The 16,358-nt window shown below is 39.8% G+C and overlaps 1 protein-coding gene across 1 annotated transcript in view; it reads right to left on the bottom strand.

Moving 5' to 3' along the window:
• The window catches only part of SPATA16 (spermatogenesis associated 16), a 283,069-nt gene that overhangs the window by 19,596 nt on the left and 247,115 nt on the right, over positions 1-16,358 (bottom strand). Inside the window, exon 10 of the mRNA XM_086318894.1 lies at positions 13,403-13,486. Within this exon, the coding sequence (XP_086175020.1) occupies positions 13,403-13,486 (84 nt within the window). The remainder of the gene's footprint in view (positions 1-13,402; positions 13,487-16,358) is intronic.

A 16,358-nucleotide genomic window follows, 5' to 3' on the forward strand; every position in this document is an offset into this window, starting at 1 on the left:
CATATGGTAGTCCTACTTTTAGTTTTTTGAGGAACCTCCATACAGTTTTCCATAGTGGTTGCAGCAATTTACATTCCCACCAAAAATGTACAAGTGTTTTCTTTTCTCCATATCCTCACCAACATTTGTTATTTGTATTCTTTTTACGATAGTCATTCTGACAGGTGATCTCATTGTGGCTTCGATTTGTATTTCCCTGATGATTAACCGTGTTGAGCGTTTTTTCATGTGCCCATTAGCCATCTTTGTATTCTTTGGAAGATGTCTATTCTAGTCTTCTGCCCATTTTTAAATTGGGTTGTTTCTTTTTTTGATATTGAGTTGTATGAGCTGTTTACATATTTTGGATGTTAACCTGTTATCAGTCATATTATTTTCAAATACTTTTCTCCCATGAAGTAGGCTGTCTTTTTTGTTTTGTTGTACATTTACTTTGCTGTGCAAAAGGTTATAAGTTTAATTGAGTCCATTTATTAATTTTTGCTTTTGTCTCCTTTGTATTAGGAAACAGATCCCAAAATATTGCTACAATTTATGTCAAAGAATGTTATGCCTATGTTTTTTTCTTGAAGTTTTGCTTTCTAGTCTTCCATTTAGGTCTTCAATCCATTTTGAGTTTATTTTGGTATATTGTGTGATAAAATGTTCTAAGTTCATTCTTTCACATGTAGCTGTCCAGTTTCCCCACCACCACTTAGTGAAAAGATTGTTTTTCCCCATGCATATTCTTGCCTCCTTTGTTGTAGATTAATTGACCATAAATTTGTGAGCTTATTTCTGGACTTTCTATTCTGTTCCATTGATCTATGTGCTAGATTTTTGTGCTAGTACCATACTGTTTTGATTACTGTAGCCTTGTAGTGTAGTCTGATGACATTTTACAATTTGTTTTAAGATGTTTCTAATAGCTTAGACATTTTTATGATGGCCTCTTTAAAATCTTTGTCAGAATAATTATAATAGCTCTAACATCTTTATGTTAGCATCAGTTGATTGTCTTTTATCATTCAATTTGAGATCTTCCTGTTTCTTGGTATGATGAGTCATCTTCAGTTGAAATCTGGACATTTAGGGTACTAATATTATGAGATCTGGATCCTATTTAAGTCTTCGGCTTAAGCTGAATTTTTCTGACCATGCTATGGCAAAAGATGGGAGGGGCATTGCCTCATTACTGACAGGTGGGGATAGAAGTTCAAGTTCTACACTCAATCTCCATTGACTTGAGGAAGGGGTTCCTCATTACTTTCGGATAGGGATGAGCATTCAAACATTCAAGCTCCTCACTATGTTTGCACTGATAACTCTCTAGCAGTACCTCATCACTACTCCTCATGTGGCCTTCACTGACGTCACATTGAGATGGGAAGCTCATGATTGTTGGGGGCTGGTGAAAATCCTGACCATCTACTAGGCCTCCTCTGACACCATACCTAGTGGGGATGAACATTCAGCCTCCCTATTTGGTTTCTTTGACACCAACCTTTTAGGGTGGGAAGGCTGAAACACCTTATTATAGCCCAATGAAGGTAGAATTCTAACTCCTTACTTGGGCTTTGCTGATGTGGATGGGGGTTTGGATTTCCTTTTTTTTCCCCCCCTGTGGTGTTTGGCTGGAGCAGAATGATTATTTGCCTAAGAGCGTTCCATCTTCAGTGGTTCAGAGGTGAAGAATCTGCCTGCAATGCAGGGCACCTGGGTTGAATCACTGGGTTGGGAAGATTCCCTGGGGGCGGAAATGGCAGCCCACTTCAGTATTCTTATCGGGACAATCTCATGGACAGAGGAACCTGGCAGGCTATAGTCCATGGGGTTGCAAACAGTTAGATACAACTGAGTACTGAGCACAGGCTGCCTTTTTCCTTGTCCTTTGGCTGGAGGGAGCAGGATTTTGTTGGGGTTTTTGTTTTGTTTGTTTCTGTGTTACTAGGTTTCATCATCAAGTGTGGAATGTCTGAAGCAAAAAAATAAGTAAATAAAAGAAAATCCAGTGAACTCATCACCATGTTATTGCTCAGGACTCTAGGTCATTTCTCTTTTCATCCCACCTTTCAGTGTCTTATATTTGTTTTACATATAATGTCCAAAGTTGTGCTTAATGTGAGGAATAGGGAAAAGCATGTCTCTTCCATATTCCTGTAAGTGGAAGTCCTCCCATCATGGCTTTAAAAAAAATAATTTCTGACCTTTATTCCTCAGGAAGATGTATTTTTATTTCTTGAATCTGTTTTCCCAGTTGCTTCTAAATATTTTTATCATTATGATGAAGTGAAAGAGGCTGAAGGGGGTATCCTCTCCATCAGAGGTATTAGGAAATTAAAAGCTTCTCGATTATCTTTCAAATTCAATAAGAAAGACTAACTTTATCCTGTCTCTGGGTTAGGCTCTCTAATTTAGGTCCAAATTTCACTAGCCACCTCATATTCTCCAGAATCTCTTATCCAGCAAAAAGCCGTTTAAGCAGTTATAGGGTTTCCCTGGTAGCTCAGATGGTAAAGCATCTGCCTAACAATGCGGGAGACCTGGGTTTGATCCCTGGGTCGGGAAGATCCCCTGGAGAAGGAAATGGCAACCCACTCCAGTATTCTTGCCTGGAAAATCCCATGGACTGAGGAGCCTGGTAGGCTACAGTCCATGGGTTCACAAAGAGTCAGACATGACTGAGTGACTTCACTTCACACATATGTTTTACACACACAGTTTTGATGATGCTAAGAGATACGGGTGTGTTGGTGCTTGTAGCATTTGTGTGTGTTTTAGATTATGGTGTTGTTCCTTCCTCCACATGTACACTTTAAGAAAGTTGTAATCAGAATGATAAATGATCCATACCTTCCTTTAGGGCTGCATGTAAAGGCAGTTTTATTTTGCCCTTCTCCAAAAGATGAAAGGTCTAATGAGCCCACTATAAATTACTGAATGAGCCACAAGTCAATTACTCTGAACTTGTTAATCCTACTTTCAATACAGAATGGAAGATGTCCTATGGTTCATTTAGCTACTAAGTGGTGTAAGCTGAATATTTTGTTATTCTTCAGAATTACAAAGGATTGCAACTTAACCTATACATTGCTGGCTGCCAAGCAAAGGAGATACTTAGGTAATTTAGAGACAGTAACTTTTAGAATGAATGGCAAACTCACTCTTCAGTTCAAATGACATTGAGATATATGCTCCCCTCCCTTGCCCCAGAATATTTCACTGAACTTCTGAAAGATGTGTTTAGAAAAGTTTTTACAGAGATAAAAATACTAGTAGGTTTGGAGTAATATGAGTATTTCCAATTTCTGTTTTAGTCACTTCCTTATGTTATTAGCTCACTAATGGGACAGGCAGGGAGGGCTTCCTGGAAGAGGAAGAGTAAACAATGTGCTGGCCAGTCTCGAACATATGCCTCTGTGCTGGGAGGTAAGGTCTGCAGGGGTCACAGGAATATGTACTTCTGAAATTGTGCTTTCATGGAGATCCTGGTGCATTTCAAAGTGCTTAGTTAATGCACCAGAAAGTGTAAGCCATAGTAGAAATACTACAGGAATGACCAGACTTCCAAGCTGTTCTCGTGGGGTTCTGCTGTTGCAGGAAGAAGGAAAATGGTAAGCTCTCAAAGCAACCTAAACAGATAGGTCTATAAAGGGAGACATGGTCAAGGAGGACAATAAGAGTACCATGTTCCAGGGGCTAGTGGGTACCATGCTTCAGCTTTGGTCATGCATCTGCTGCAAAGCAGTCTGGGTAAGTCATCATCTGGTTCTGTGAGCTGTGATCTAGAATAGGATGGCTTGCAATCCTGCTATCGCCACTCACTGCTGAAAAGCAGATTCAAAGACTGTCTTCTTGGTTGTCTTACAGAATCTGAGCTTGGGTCAGGCAGTGTTCTTTGCACCATTAAATTTTAGTAGCTGGATTTGGTTTAACATTAGTGTTCTAGTTAATGACTAGGAACAGAACCTTTGACCCAAACAAACTTGATTCAAAACCAAACACTGTCCCTTCAATGTAGGCTTGTTTCCTTGTTAATTCTACAAAGCTCTTTCCCTCATTTTCCAAAGGAGAGATAATGACATCTCTCATAGGATTGTTGCAGTCATTAAATATGATAACGTCTTGAAGTGCTTCACATATACTAAGAGATCAGTATTCATCATTGATGATATTTGTCATCACCACATTATTCATTTTTTATCACATTATTTAGCTGAAATAATTTTTTCTATAGCCTGTTTCCATTGTAATAGTTATTCAAAAGCAAACTTTCAACAGACTAACATAGTTTAAGAATTTGTTGGATATCACAGTATTTTATTAAGTATGTGAGGACCTAATCAATGGCTGATTAGTTTTGTCTAACCCTTGATAAACTCCTGGTTAAAGAGGCACAGTTTCTAGATTCATGCTCCCTAGATGAGAGCCATAATAGATCCGACTCCTACACAGAAATGTTTCTGCTGCAGAAATTTCTTGCAAAATCATCAAAGTTTCAGAATACTTTTAGCCAACAAAGTATATGAGAGATATTCTCAGTTTTGGAGGAAAGGCCGAATACAGGTGGAAAGTGAGTGACTAGCAAATGCAGCTACTGAAAATGTTTAACAAATTAACCACATACTTTTTCCTTTAAGTCAGAGGAGAAAGATTTTGTTCGATTTAAGTGGTGATTGAAATTCACCATGTATCAATATTTGGAGTGTTGCACAGTGGCCAGGGGAGATGTCCAGAACTGAGGTTCTCGGCTTTCTCTGCTTGCCAGGCTAGACGTGGCTTTGCTGTTTGAGGAAGGTCCTCCCTCCAGGTCTGACAGTTGCAGGGCTCAGCCTCGGACCACAGTCAGGAGGGTCTGCCAGTGCTTTGGTAAAGGCACCTCCACTACAGTTGCCAGTTTAGACACTTACTGGCACAGATTCATTGTCCCAGGAATTGCAATGATTTATTTATTCCAGGCACCTGGCCTCTTCAGCCCCTTGGGCCTTGCCTCCCTGCCTCCTTCCCCTCAGCATGGTCAGCAAAAGAGCACTTGGGTTTCTGTGCATGATCTGCATTATGCCATGGACGAAACTGCTTAGCAGTGCTCAGAGCACACACCGTAAAGGAATTTGGGGATATGCTAATGAAGAAGCCCATAACCAGAAGCGGAAAAGATTCATAATCAAATTGCAGTAAATCTGTGGAGACTCCTTAAAGAACAAGACACACAGGAAAAGCCTGATTGCTGGAAAAACTGCTTTGCAAATGAGTGATATGGTTGCTGAATCTTTGACAAGAAGGCAGTCCTGTCAGACAGACACAACGGCACGTCCCAACTGCGTATTAGTCAGCCCAGATGCCTGGCCAATGAAAGACAGATAGTGCCACACGTGTAGTCTCTCTCAGCAGAGTTGCTGGAAATACTCAGGTTTGAATGCTAATGTGGAAAGTAAACAAAGTGCTCCGATTTGTTCTTTTCTCTCCCTCTTGGTTGGTTAACTGCCCCAGCCCATCTCACCAATTTGTGCTTTCCCCTGCATGGTCTGCCCATGTCAGCAGCCTTGCATAGAACAGAGTTGCTAAGTGATATACAATTCTATCCCCCTTTTATCTTAAAAAGCAAATGAGTGAATCAATGAATGTCATTTCTGTTTGACAGTGAGTATGATTTATAAGTTAAGATTTTGAGATAAAAAGGAACCCCCAAAGCTAAATATTTTATAATAAATTCACATGGATGCTTTAAGCTTTAAAGTTTAAAGATATCCACCTAAACTCCATTTGTTGGATTCATGAAGGATTATGATGTACTGGGTTATATTTTATTATTTGAAATTTTAAGGTAGCATTTTTTTCTCATGAAAATTCATAGGATTATGATTAGATGCCGAAGTATCTCTCATTACTTTTAAAGTAACAAAGTTTTATTTCTCTTTATTTAGTCTCAAATCAGATCTAGAGGCATATCAGAATAAGACAATATTTCATGTCATACCAGATTAAATTTTGGTCTTCGCAGTGTGAAATTTAGACTTTGTAAATGAAGAGCCAATAACTTTGTCTTCTGAATTGTAGACAGTGTTGCTTAAATGTTTCTCTAAACTGAGTCTCTGGTGAGAAGAAATAAGAATGTTCCAACTTAACAGTTGGCATCTTTTTTTCTTTAAAAAGACTCCTTTTTCTACAGATTCCTTTTTCTATTTCCTTCAGGTCTAGTGCATTATAAGTCTTAGGATTCAATGCACAGTAACACAAAATCATAGACCCTGAAGTTATTAAGTATGTGAAGACACTGTATTTCTCGGTAGGCTGTAATTTGCCTAAGATCTCACAAGTGGGACCTGAATTCATGGTCAAGAATTTGTAGATTGAGGCTTTGTATAGTTTCTGGTTATAGATGGAGAACTAGGGAGCAGCTGAGGAGGAGCCTATACCCGTGGATTACAGAGGGAGACTAAACCAAAAATTCCTTAGTGACCTCTTTGGCTCAGATTGAAAGAACTTTATTTTAAGAACTGAAGATAGACAAACTGGACAGATTTTACTTTGATTGGAGGTCACCATAATTCTCCTTTTGGTCTCATACCTGAATGCTCAGCCATACATAAAATAATGCTGGTTGGTTGGGCTTTTTCAGTTGCACAAAGCTTGGGCTTCTCTCAAGAAAGAGATTAGGCTCTAAGGTCAGATCAAATTCTGACTCCACCACTTACCAACAGTGGGATTTTAGGAAAATTGCTAAACTTCTCTGTTTACAATAAATTATTCCTTTTACCCTATGTGAGGGTTAGTGAGTTGGTGTATATAAAGTGAATAAGAGTGTTGGCTTGTATTAAGAGCTCAGTAAACATTAATTCTTCTTTCATTTTGATGGTCTGACTTTCAAAAGACCCAGTTTTTCAGAGCAGAGAGGGGATTTTGAATCTTAGTTCATTATCCTTATTTTACAGGTGAGAAAACTGAGGCCTGGAGAAAAGACATGGATTCGAGCTAATTTGCGACAGACCCAGGTCTCTGAATGTTAGTTCAGGATGTTTTTTCACTGTATTAGCCTCCCTATAAATAAGCTTTTGTTCTTCTTGTGGATAGAAGACAGAATCTGACCACTTCTTATAGCCACTGGGTTCAGGGTTCAAGCCACCAGTATTCCTCTCCCGTATCACTGCAGTTACCTCCTAACTAGACTCCCTGACTCTGCCCTTGCCCTCTTCAATGTGGTCTCAATTCAGCAGCTTAGAGTAGTTTTTGTTTTTGTTTGATAAGGCATGACATCCTCTCCTCTCTCGTTTCATCTCCTATTACTCTTGTCATTCTACTCCAGTCATCTTGCTCTCCTTGCAGATCTTGTACCTGGTAGGCACTCTCCAATCTCAGGGTCTCACATTTGCTGTTTCCTTTACTTGGAATGCTTCTCACCAGATATTTGCATGGTTTGCATTTTTTTCAGATATTCATTCAGTCATCACCTCAGCGAATCCTGCCCTGACTATTCTATTGCAGTCGCAATCATCTGCTACTCTCCATTTTCCTTTCCTGGCATGTGTTACTTACATTCCATATTTCTTTAGATAGTTTATTGCCTACTTTTCTCTAGCAGAATGCAAATATCATGAGGGCACTGCTTTTTCATGGCTGTATCTCCAATGTCAGGAACAGTGTCTGCCCCTGACACTGATTGCAGGAATGAGCAGTGTGGTAACAGGACCTGTTATTCAAAAGGGTGTATTTTCTCAGATATTTTTGTTACAGACTAAAGTTAGGCAAAGTGTAATACTCTTATTTAAAGAATCCTATTGTGGCAAGGGACTTTCCAACATGAGAAAATTTACCGCACCTTTTTAAAAAACATAATCTGCTTATTTTTGTATTTGTACAGCTAAACCAACATACATATATATATCTTTCTGGAGTTAATTACTGGAAAGGAAATATTCTGTAAAGCCAAACCAAAACAAGAGTCACTTTCCTAAAACTCTATGAAGAATATACAGTGTTTTAGTTCTGGTGAATTGGAAAATAAACACAATTGTCACACTCTTTGTCTTTCTGGGTCCTTAGAGAAATCTCAAAGATAACAAAATATAGACAGGAGGTCAGCACTCATGAATCAGATTTCATCTTGATAGTCTTTTTACAGACCTATAACAAAGTGGAGCTCTGAAAATGGTGTTAGGTAATAGGGATTCTGACAGACCCTTTAACTCCATGGAACTGGGAGGTGCTGCTATAATTCTGCTGCTTCAGATGAAAATTTCAAGTGTTTTCATTAGGTACAACAGCTGTTTCTATTACAGATAACAGATCTCAGAGGTGGTGATGCTGATATCAACTTCTAGTGGGCTCAGAACATAGTGTAGCTTGTACAATTAGCTTTTTTTTTTAATTATTTTTTTTTTTCTGCACATGCAAATTAACTCTGTAGCAGTAAAAGGAAATTACTTACTTGCTACTGGAATCGTCTGAAAGTGATACGATCATGCTTTGTAGCGTCGCATTAACCAAATTAAAAGCCCTTGGGAAAAATTTGGCACCCTGTTCCTTCCCATTCACATCTTCCTAAAGATCTCTCAGGAGCTTCCATTTAGAAAGCTGGGATCATTATCAGGGCTTTTAATTTGCAAAGATTGGCTGCTCACCAGTGAGTCTTTCTAGTTACCCGGTGGTTGGGTGGAGTGGTTCTGAGGTGTTCCAATCTCAGAGGCCTTGAACTTGACTATTCTCCTGACTCCTGCTTGCTTGCAGATATGTTTTTCAGTCTGGGGCCCCAATCCATGGCTCCACTGCTAAAGCTTATCTCTTAAGACGAATGCTATCACCTCATTCTGTCCACAAATGTACATATCACTCCACTTGGAAAAACTGCAATCTGTTTCTCCAATCCTGTGATTCAGGGCTGGCCTATGACTGCTTTGATCGATAGAATGTGGTGACAGTTGCTATCCTAGATCTGGACTTAGTCTTTTAGAAGACTGATGGCTTTTACTTCCTTTTTCTTGAGATACTTCCTCTTGGAACCCAGCTCTTGTGCTATTTAAAGCCTAATTCACATGAAGAGGCCATATTTAGCCACTCCAGTCAATGTCTCAGCTGACTAATATCAGATATCAACCATATGAGGGAGTCATCCTAGAGTCCAGAACATTTTAGCTGTCAGGTGACTCCAGCCCAAGGCGCAGAAGTCATCTGATTGAACTGCAGGAGAGATAGCAAGCAAGAACCACCTGGCTGAGTCTAGTCAACCCACAGACCTGTGGCAGATAATTTTGTTCTAAAGCACTATATTTGGGATGATATTTAACACAGCAGTAGAGTAACTGCAGTGAGGACAAAGTGTGAAGCTGCTGGCTAAGTTCTCCTGTGAATGTGGACATCAGATCACCAGCTTAGGGTCAGGTGAAACTTTGCCTACAAAGTACAGGCAGGTGTAGACAAACATCAATCCCTCTTCCCCCTTTTTGGCTGGAATTTCATAATTGGACTATTCTGTTATCGCTTGGATTTGTAAATATATATGTTTACTGTACAAATGCAAATATTTCGTGGAGGGATACTGGTTTAAGCCAGGGTACAAGGGTACAGCAAACTTTTTTTTGTGTAGGGGGCTTCCTTGATGGCTTGGATGCTAAAGAGCCTGCCTGCAATGCAGGAGATCCAGGTTCAGTCCCCGGGTGGGGAAGATCCCCTGAAGAAGGGGATGGCAGCCCACTCTAGTATTCTTGCCTAGAGAATACCATGGACAGAGGAGCCTGGAAGGCTACAGTCCATGGGACCACAAAGAGTCAGACACAAACTGAGTGACTAACACTTTCACTTCACTTTTCAGATAGCAACTATTTTAGGCTTTGTGAGCTATATGGTCTTCATGGCAACTATTCAGCTTGGCCAAGGTGACATAGATAATACTTAAATGAATGGCATGGCTATGTGTAGTAAACTCTATTTACAAATATAAGTACATGGTTGGTTTTGGACCTATGGGCTCTAGTTTGCTACCCTCTGTGCTAACAATTCTTTCTGTTAAGCACAAATATTTAATTATATTGATTGACTCCCATGAGCCTTAGGTTTGGTTTACCTCTAACTTTGGTTTGCCCTATCATTCCTTCTTAGTCTCCTTTGTAGAGTTTTCCTCCTAAATTTGAAATGTGCTCCTCAAAGCTGTTTTCTCATTATTTGCTCTTTCTCTGCCATGCCACTCACTCAAATGATTTCAGTTATCACCAGTTTGCCAATGATTTAGAAATATCTCTCTCTATTCAGTCTTCTATTCAGAACTCCAGACTCCTGTATTTCATCTTGGATATCTTGCCCTAGTTGCAGTACCCTAACTTCAATGATCTTTTGTGCCAGCAACCCCTTGGACTGTAGCCGACCAGCCTCCTCTGTCCATGGAATTCTCCAGGCAGAAATACAAGAGTGGGTAGTCATTCCATTCTCCAGGGTATCTTCCTGACCCAGGGATCAAACCCAGGTCTCTCACACTGTAGGCAGATTCTTTACTGTCTGAGCCACCAGGGAAATCCAGTTATTGGCCTTTTGTCCCTTAACCCCAATGGGGCTTCCCTGATTGCTCAGTTGGTAAAGAATCCACCTGCAATGTAGGAGACCCCAGTTCAATTCTGGAGTTGGGAAGATCCCCTGGAGAAGGGATAGGCTACCCACTCCGGTATTCTTGGACTTCCTTGGTGGCTCAGCTGGTAAAGAATCCACCTGCAATGCAGGAGACCTGGGTTTGATTTCTGATTTGGGAAGATCTCCTGGAGAAGGGAAAGGCTACCCACTTCAATATTCTGGCCTGGAGAATTCCATGGACTGTATAGTCCATGGGGTCACAAGTTGGACAAGACTGAGTGACTTTCACTTTCACCCTTTGATGCTGGGGCTGGAACTCTGTAAACTCCATTTCTGTTTTGCCCGCTCTTTGTCTCCATCAACAGGGGGCGATAGAGGGACACTGTAAAATCAAGGGAGAAAGGACTGCAGACTTCCTGTCTTCCTGGGGTTCCTGTGAGCATCTATTCAGTAAAGGTTCTTTGCTCTAGAAATATACATTCTTTTCTGTAGTAGCTGTGAAATCTAGTTTTTCCAAAAGTTGCCAAATAACCTCCATTAAAACTGCTTTCCTTCCCTCCCCATCAGCAACAGTGAGTTAATGCCCCCTCCTCAGAAGTCTTTAATGACCCCTCCTCCAAGCTCGGGGACACTGGCACCAGCTAAACAGCACCTCCTAAGTAGGAGATCTGAGTTGTGGCCCAGCGGGTCCCAACTCCAAGTTTCAAAAATTGCAATCTCTTCCCTTTGATTCTTCAGCCCTTAAGGGATAGTAGCTGTTTCTTTTAACGGTTCCATTGTGATAAATTGTTTTCCTTTTCAGTTACCTAAATTTTCATACCCAGTTAACCACCCTGTATATTAACTTCCTTTTCAAATGCCTGGTATGCTTTCTGTGGACTCTGAAAGTGTTTGTTTTCAGCCCAAAGCTGCTTCTTTGAAGTGTTTCCTTCCTTCCTTTGCACCAGCAAACCTCTCCCTATTCCCCACCTGGTGGCTCAAGCCCAAAGTCTGAGCATTGTTCTAACTTTTTCTGTCATCTAAACTCCCATATGCAATCAGTAAATAAGGCCTGTGGATTTGCTTCCTGAATATTTCTTATATCTGTCTGTTCCTCTCCATCTCTGTGCCTACCAAAGTAGATCATGCTACCACCTTATAACTGACCTCCCCAGATTTCTGTAGCCTCAGTTTGTTATCCCACTACAGCCCTAGAAATGTCTCAAAAATATTTACCACATAAATACTTCCTGAAACATTCTAAATCCTGAACATAATTTATAAGGCCTGTGATTTGATTTCTCCTGCCTTTGCACTTCATTTTAAACCATGTTTGTTGTTCCTTTGTCAATTTTACCATGCTTTCTTAGCATTCTTGGTACAAGCTTTTCTCTTTGTGTATAAATCTCCCTTTTCATCTAGAGAGCTACTACTATCTTTTGAATGTTTTATAAATACCACTTTCTCAGAGATGGATTTTCTGACCTCTCAGACCAGATTATATTCCTCTATTTGTTCCCATAATCACTGAACATATACTTTTAAAATATAATATTTATAAATGTTTAAGTAGCTGCTTCTTTCCTAGGTGGTAAGGCCCATATAGGTAGGGGCTGTGTTTGCCTTGCCCAGCAAAAGGTCCATTACACACAGTAATCTTTCAGGCATAGTAGATATTCAACAACTATTAGATGAGTTCAGTTGATTTCTGGTCTATACACTCACATTCTGTTCTATACATTCATATACAATGTTTTATACATTAAATTCAGGTTCTCTGAATTGATTACAGAAGAGACACATTTCTGCAAATGCATCAAAATCCCTCTTGGCTGACTTTACCTCTTAAACGGAACAGTTGTTTTCTTCTCACGTCTCCTGACACCAGTTTTCCCTTTGCGGGTTCTTACCATGATTGGAGGAGACTGAGTGGAGGGTCGGAGAAGGCAATGGCACCCCACTCCAGTACTCTTGCCTGGAAAATCCCATGGACGGAGGAGCCTGGTGGGCTGCAGTCCATGGGGTCGCAAAGAGTCAGACATGACTGAGCGACTTCACTTTCACTTTTCACTTTCGTGCATTGGAGAAGGAAATGGCAACCCACTCCAGTGTTCTTGCCTGGAGGATCCCAGGGATGGTGGAGCCTGGTGGGCTGACGTCTACCGGGTTGCACAGAGTCAGACACGACTGAAGAGACTTAACAGCAGCAGCAGAAGAGTGGGGAGTACATTGATCAGAATTTATCACTTTCATCTGGACTGTAAACCAACACTACTCCTTCCTACATTGTCAGAAGGAGTATCCTTGTGATACCACAAGTAGGAGTATCCTTCCTACTTGTGGTATCACACAAGTCTCCTGAGTACCTGGGGCCAGGTGCATCTCAGGGCTTGTTTTGTGTAACTCAGGTAACCAATGAAGAGATGTTCTCCAACTTCAAACAACCAGTATGTCATTTCTTCACCCCAAACATCAACGTGCTAGTTTTCTTCTAGTTCCCTGAAATGCATGCATTATTCCTCAAGTGCCAATTACAGGAGAAAAGGGTTGGGGAGCAAATTGAAACATTGATGAAGGGGCTTTAAATATATAAAATAACCAATAATGAGGGAGCAGATAATGAAAATATAACATGAAAATGAGCATGATAAGAGACCCCAAAAGTATAGGACCACAGTCAGAAATGCAGCAGACCTGAAGGAACAAATTAAATAAATGTCCACATTTCATCTTGGTTATACTTCCAGGGAGAGAGCTGCATTTGTTTTAAAAAGAAAACCACCAATAAAACAAGCTGAGAAACTTCCTTTTCATCTTTAAACAGATTTGACCCCAAATGCATATTTTCTTTGAGAATAATATCTTTTTTCCCTTCAGCTGAAAGTTTTACCTTTTGAATTGTATTCCACACACGTTCTTTATCGTTTCTTCTTCCTTCAAGGGTGTCCATGGCATCTGCCATTAGTGACTGCAGCTGTGGCACCAAGATAAAAATTATCAGTGTGGAATTCACCCAGAAATAACTTCTCTAAATACACAGATTAAAACCTAATTAAAAAATCATTTGTACGCTGATGATTTTATTACTCATCTTTCCGACAATGAACACTGCCACCTCATTGCTGCTTCAGTCATTACCAAGTATTATTGCAGATATAAAATATTGAAACAATGGAAAGATTCTTCTTGAAAATTTGTAGAAAACATATAGGTTTTAATGTAGTGGGTGTCGATGTTTTATGAAAACAGATTTGGGTTGTAAAGAATGAAGGCAGTAGTTAATTCTCTTGGGAAATGGCATGTAGTACATGAACGCATTTTAGTGTTTTCTCCTGAGGCTAATGTATCATAATCCTAGGCATCATGCAAAAACTCACCAGAGGACCATACTAGAATTGTGTTGTTTTATTACCTCTTAAAGGATCTAGCTCACTGAGGTTCTTTTACTATTCTTTTCTTTTCTAAAATTTCAAAATATCCGAGATTTCTCTTTAGGTTCCATTTCAGAGGTGAGTTTTAAAATTCCACCCTTTGCCCCAAACTGCCATATTCCAATTGAAAATAATTCTACACACACGCTGGGGCTTTCCAGGTGGCTCAGTGGTAAAGAATCTGCCTGCCAAGCAGGAGACACGGGTTCAGTCTCTGTGTCAGGAAGATCCCTTGGATAAGGAAATGGTGACCCTCTCTGGTATTCTTTCCTGGGAAATCTCATGGACAGAGAGGCCTGGCTGGCTATAGTTAATGGGGTTGCAAAGAGTTGGACATGACTGAGCAACTAAACGGCAACAGCTGCACACAGACGATTTATGTGCCTGCAAAGTAATGAGGCCACATCAAGCCATGTGACATTTGAAGCTGAAAAAAAAGTTCTCTAAAGAAGAGCAAATGCCAGTTCAGTTCACCATGGTGTCAAACATTATGATAATCTTAGATAATCTTTCTGTTCTTTAGATATTTTAGGTAGGTAGTTGAGTCACTCAGAACTCTTCTACTGAGTAGTCACTGTTTGTGTAGCATCACAAAAGGGATTTCAAGGATATATTATCTAGATTAACCCATGCTTGGAACTTGGAAAGCAAAATCTATTAAGATGATGAAATCTTGAATGATACATGATTTTTAAAAATGTTTGGTTTGCACATATACATCCCTTTACATTTACTTTTTTTTCTAGTAGGTATATAAATTACGAAAATGTCCCATGAAATCTTATTTTTCAAGGTTTCAGGCAGTGGAGTATTGCATGGATATGTTAGTTAGAGATGTCAGTAATGCTAGTTTCATGCTCTTTTTGTATATTTAAAGATATAAGAATTTCCAGAAAAAAGAAAGCTGCAGATGTGTGGTTAAGAAGACCTAAGTGCAGAAAACTCCCCTGTATTTTTCATTTAAATCTTGAGTGTGCTTTTCAGGAAGACAGGATCAACATTGTGCCAGCTTCTTAAATTAACATTTTCTTTGCTTTCTCTTATCTCAGAGGAGCATTAATCATCTAAAATTGGCTATAATATGCACTTTGAAAGCTCCACAGTTGCTACACTCCTGAATGCCTTAGGAATGGTAGGATAAACACTTAGCCTTTTGGAAGGCATTCTGTGCATAAAATCATACAGGTTTAGAAAGTATTATTGCCAGTTTTGACTTAATAATTACCGACTAATAGACTTTTTTTTCCCTCATAGTTTTAATGTTTGGTATGCAGAATTTTATTATTTGGCTACTCCAACAGTTTTAAATGGTTACTTTGAATATCAATATTTATTTAATATGCTTTTGCAGATTCAGATGAACATTATAAATGTTGGCAGTTCATTTCTTGATTAATTTGTTACAACTTTCAAAGCTCAAAGAGGGAGGATTCCTTTAGTTATCTGAAAATTACAGGTGATAATTTTGGGTTGTTCTCATCCTTGCTATGTGAATTCGGTCAGGTCTGTAATTAGTTTTCACTACCTTCAATTAGAGCCTTAGAGTAAAGAGCCCTTCCCAACAACATGTCAGCTTTATATGGAATAAATTTTACCTTTCTTTGAATGGCCAGCACACTGATTAGTAATTGTTTTTCAAATGAGGTGCTATAGTTTCTAATATTAGGTTATAATATATATGTCTGCTTGAAGATTTTTTTCTGTGAGGTATTTCTCCAACTATTTTAATTTTAAATAAAAAAAATTTGTTTATTTTTAATTGAAGGATAATTACTTTATAGTACTACAGTGGTTTCTACCAAAAACCAGTAGAAACAGCCATAGGCTTACCCTTGTCCCCTCCTACTTGAACACGCCTCCCTCCTCTCTCCCCATCCTGCTCGTCTAAGTTGTTAACAAGCCCTGGTTTGAGTTCCCTGAGTTATGCAGCAAATTGCCATTAGCTATCTATTTTACATATGGTAATGTATGTTTCCATGTTACTCTCTCCCTCTCTCCATACCTCCCACCCACTCCTTCTTCCCTTCCCAGCTGTGCCCGTAAGTCTGTTCTCAATGTCTGTGTCTCCTTTGCTGCTCTGCAGATAGGTTTATCAGTACCATCTTTCTAGATTCCATATGTATATATGCATTGCTGCTGCTGCTGCTGCTAAGTTGCTTCAGTCGTGTCCGACTCTGTGTGACCCCATAGACAGCAGCCCACCAGGCTCCCCCGTCCCTGGGATTCTCCAGGCAAGAACACTGGAGTGGGTTGCCTTTTCCTTCTCCAATGTATGAAAGTGAAAAGTGAAAGTGAAGTTGCTCAGTCGTGTCCGACTCCTAGCGACCCCATGGACTACAGCCTACCAGGCTGCTCTGTCCATGGGATTTTCCAGGCAAAGAGTACTGGAGTGGGGTGCCATTGCATTAGTATATG

This window comes from Bos grunniens, chromosome 1 (assembly GCF_055505025.1).
Source record: "Bos grunniens cultivar Pamir isolate PY7600 chromosome 1, Bosgru_T2T1.0, whole genome shotgun sequence".
NCBI classification, from domain to species: domain Eukaryota; kingdom Metazoa; phylum Chordata; class Mammalia; order Artiodactyla; family Bovidae; genus Bos; species Bos grunniens.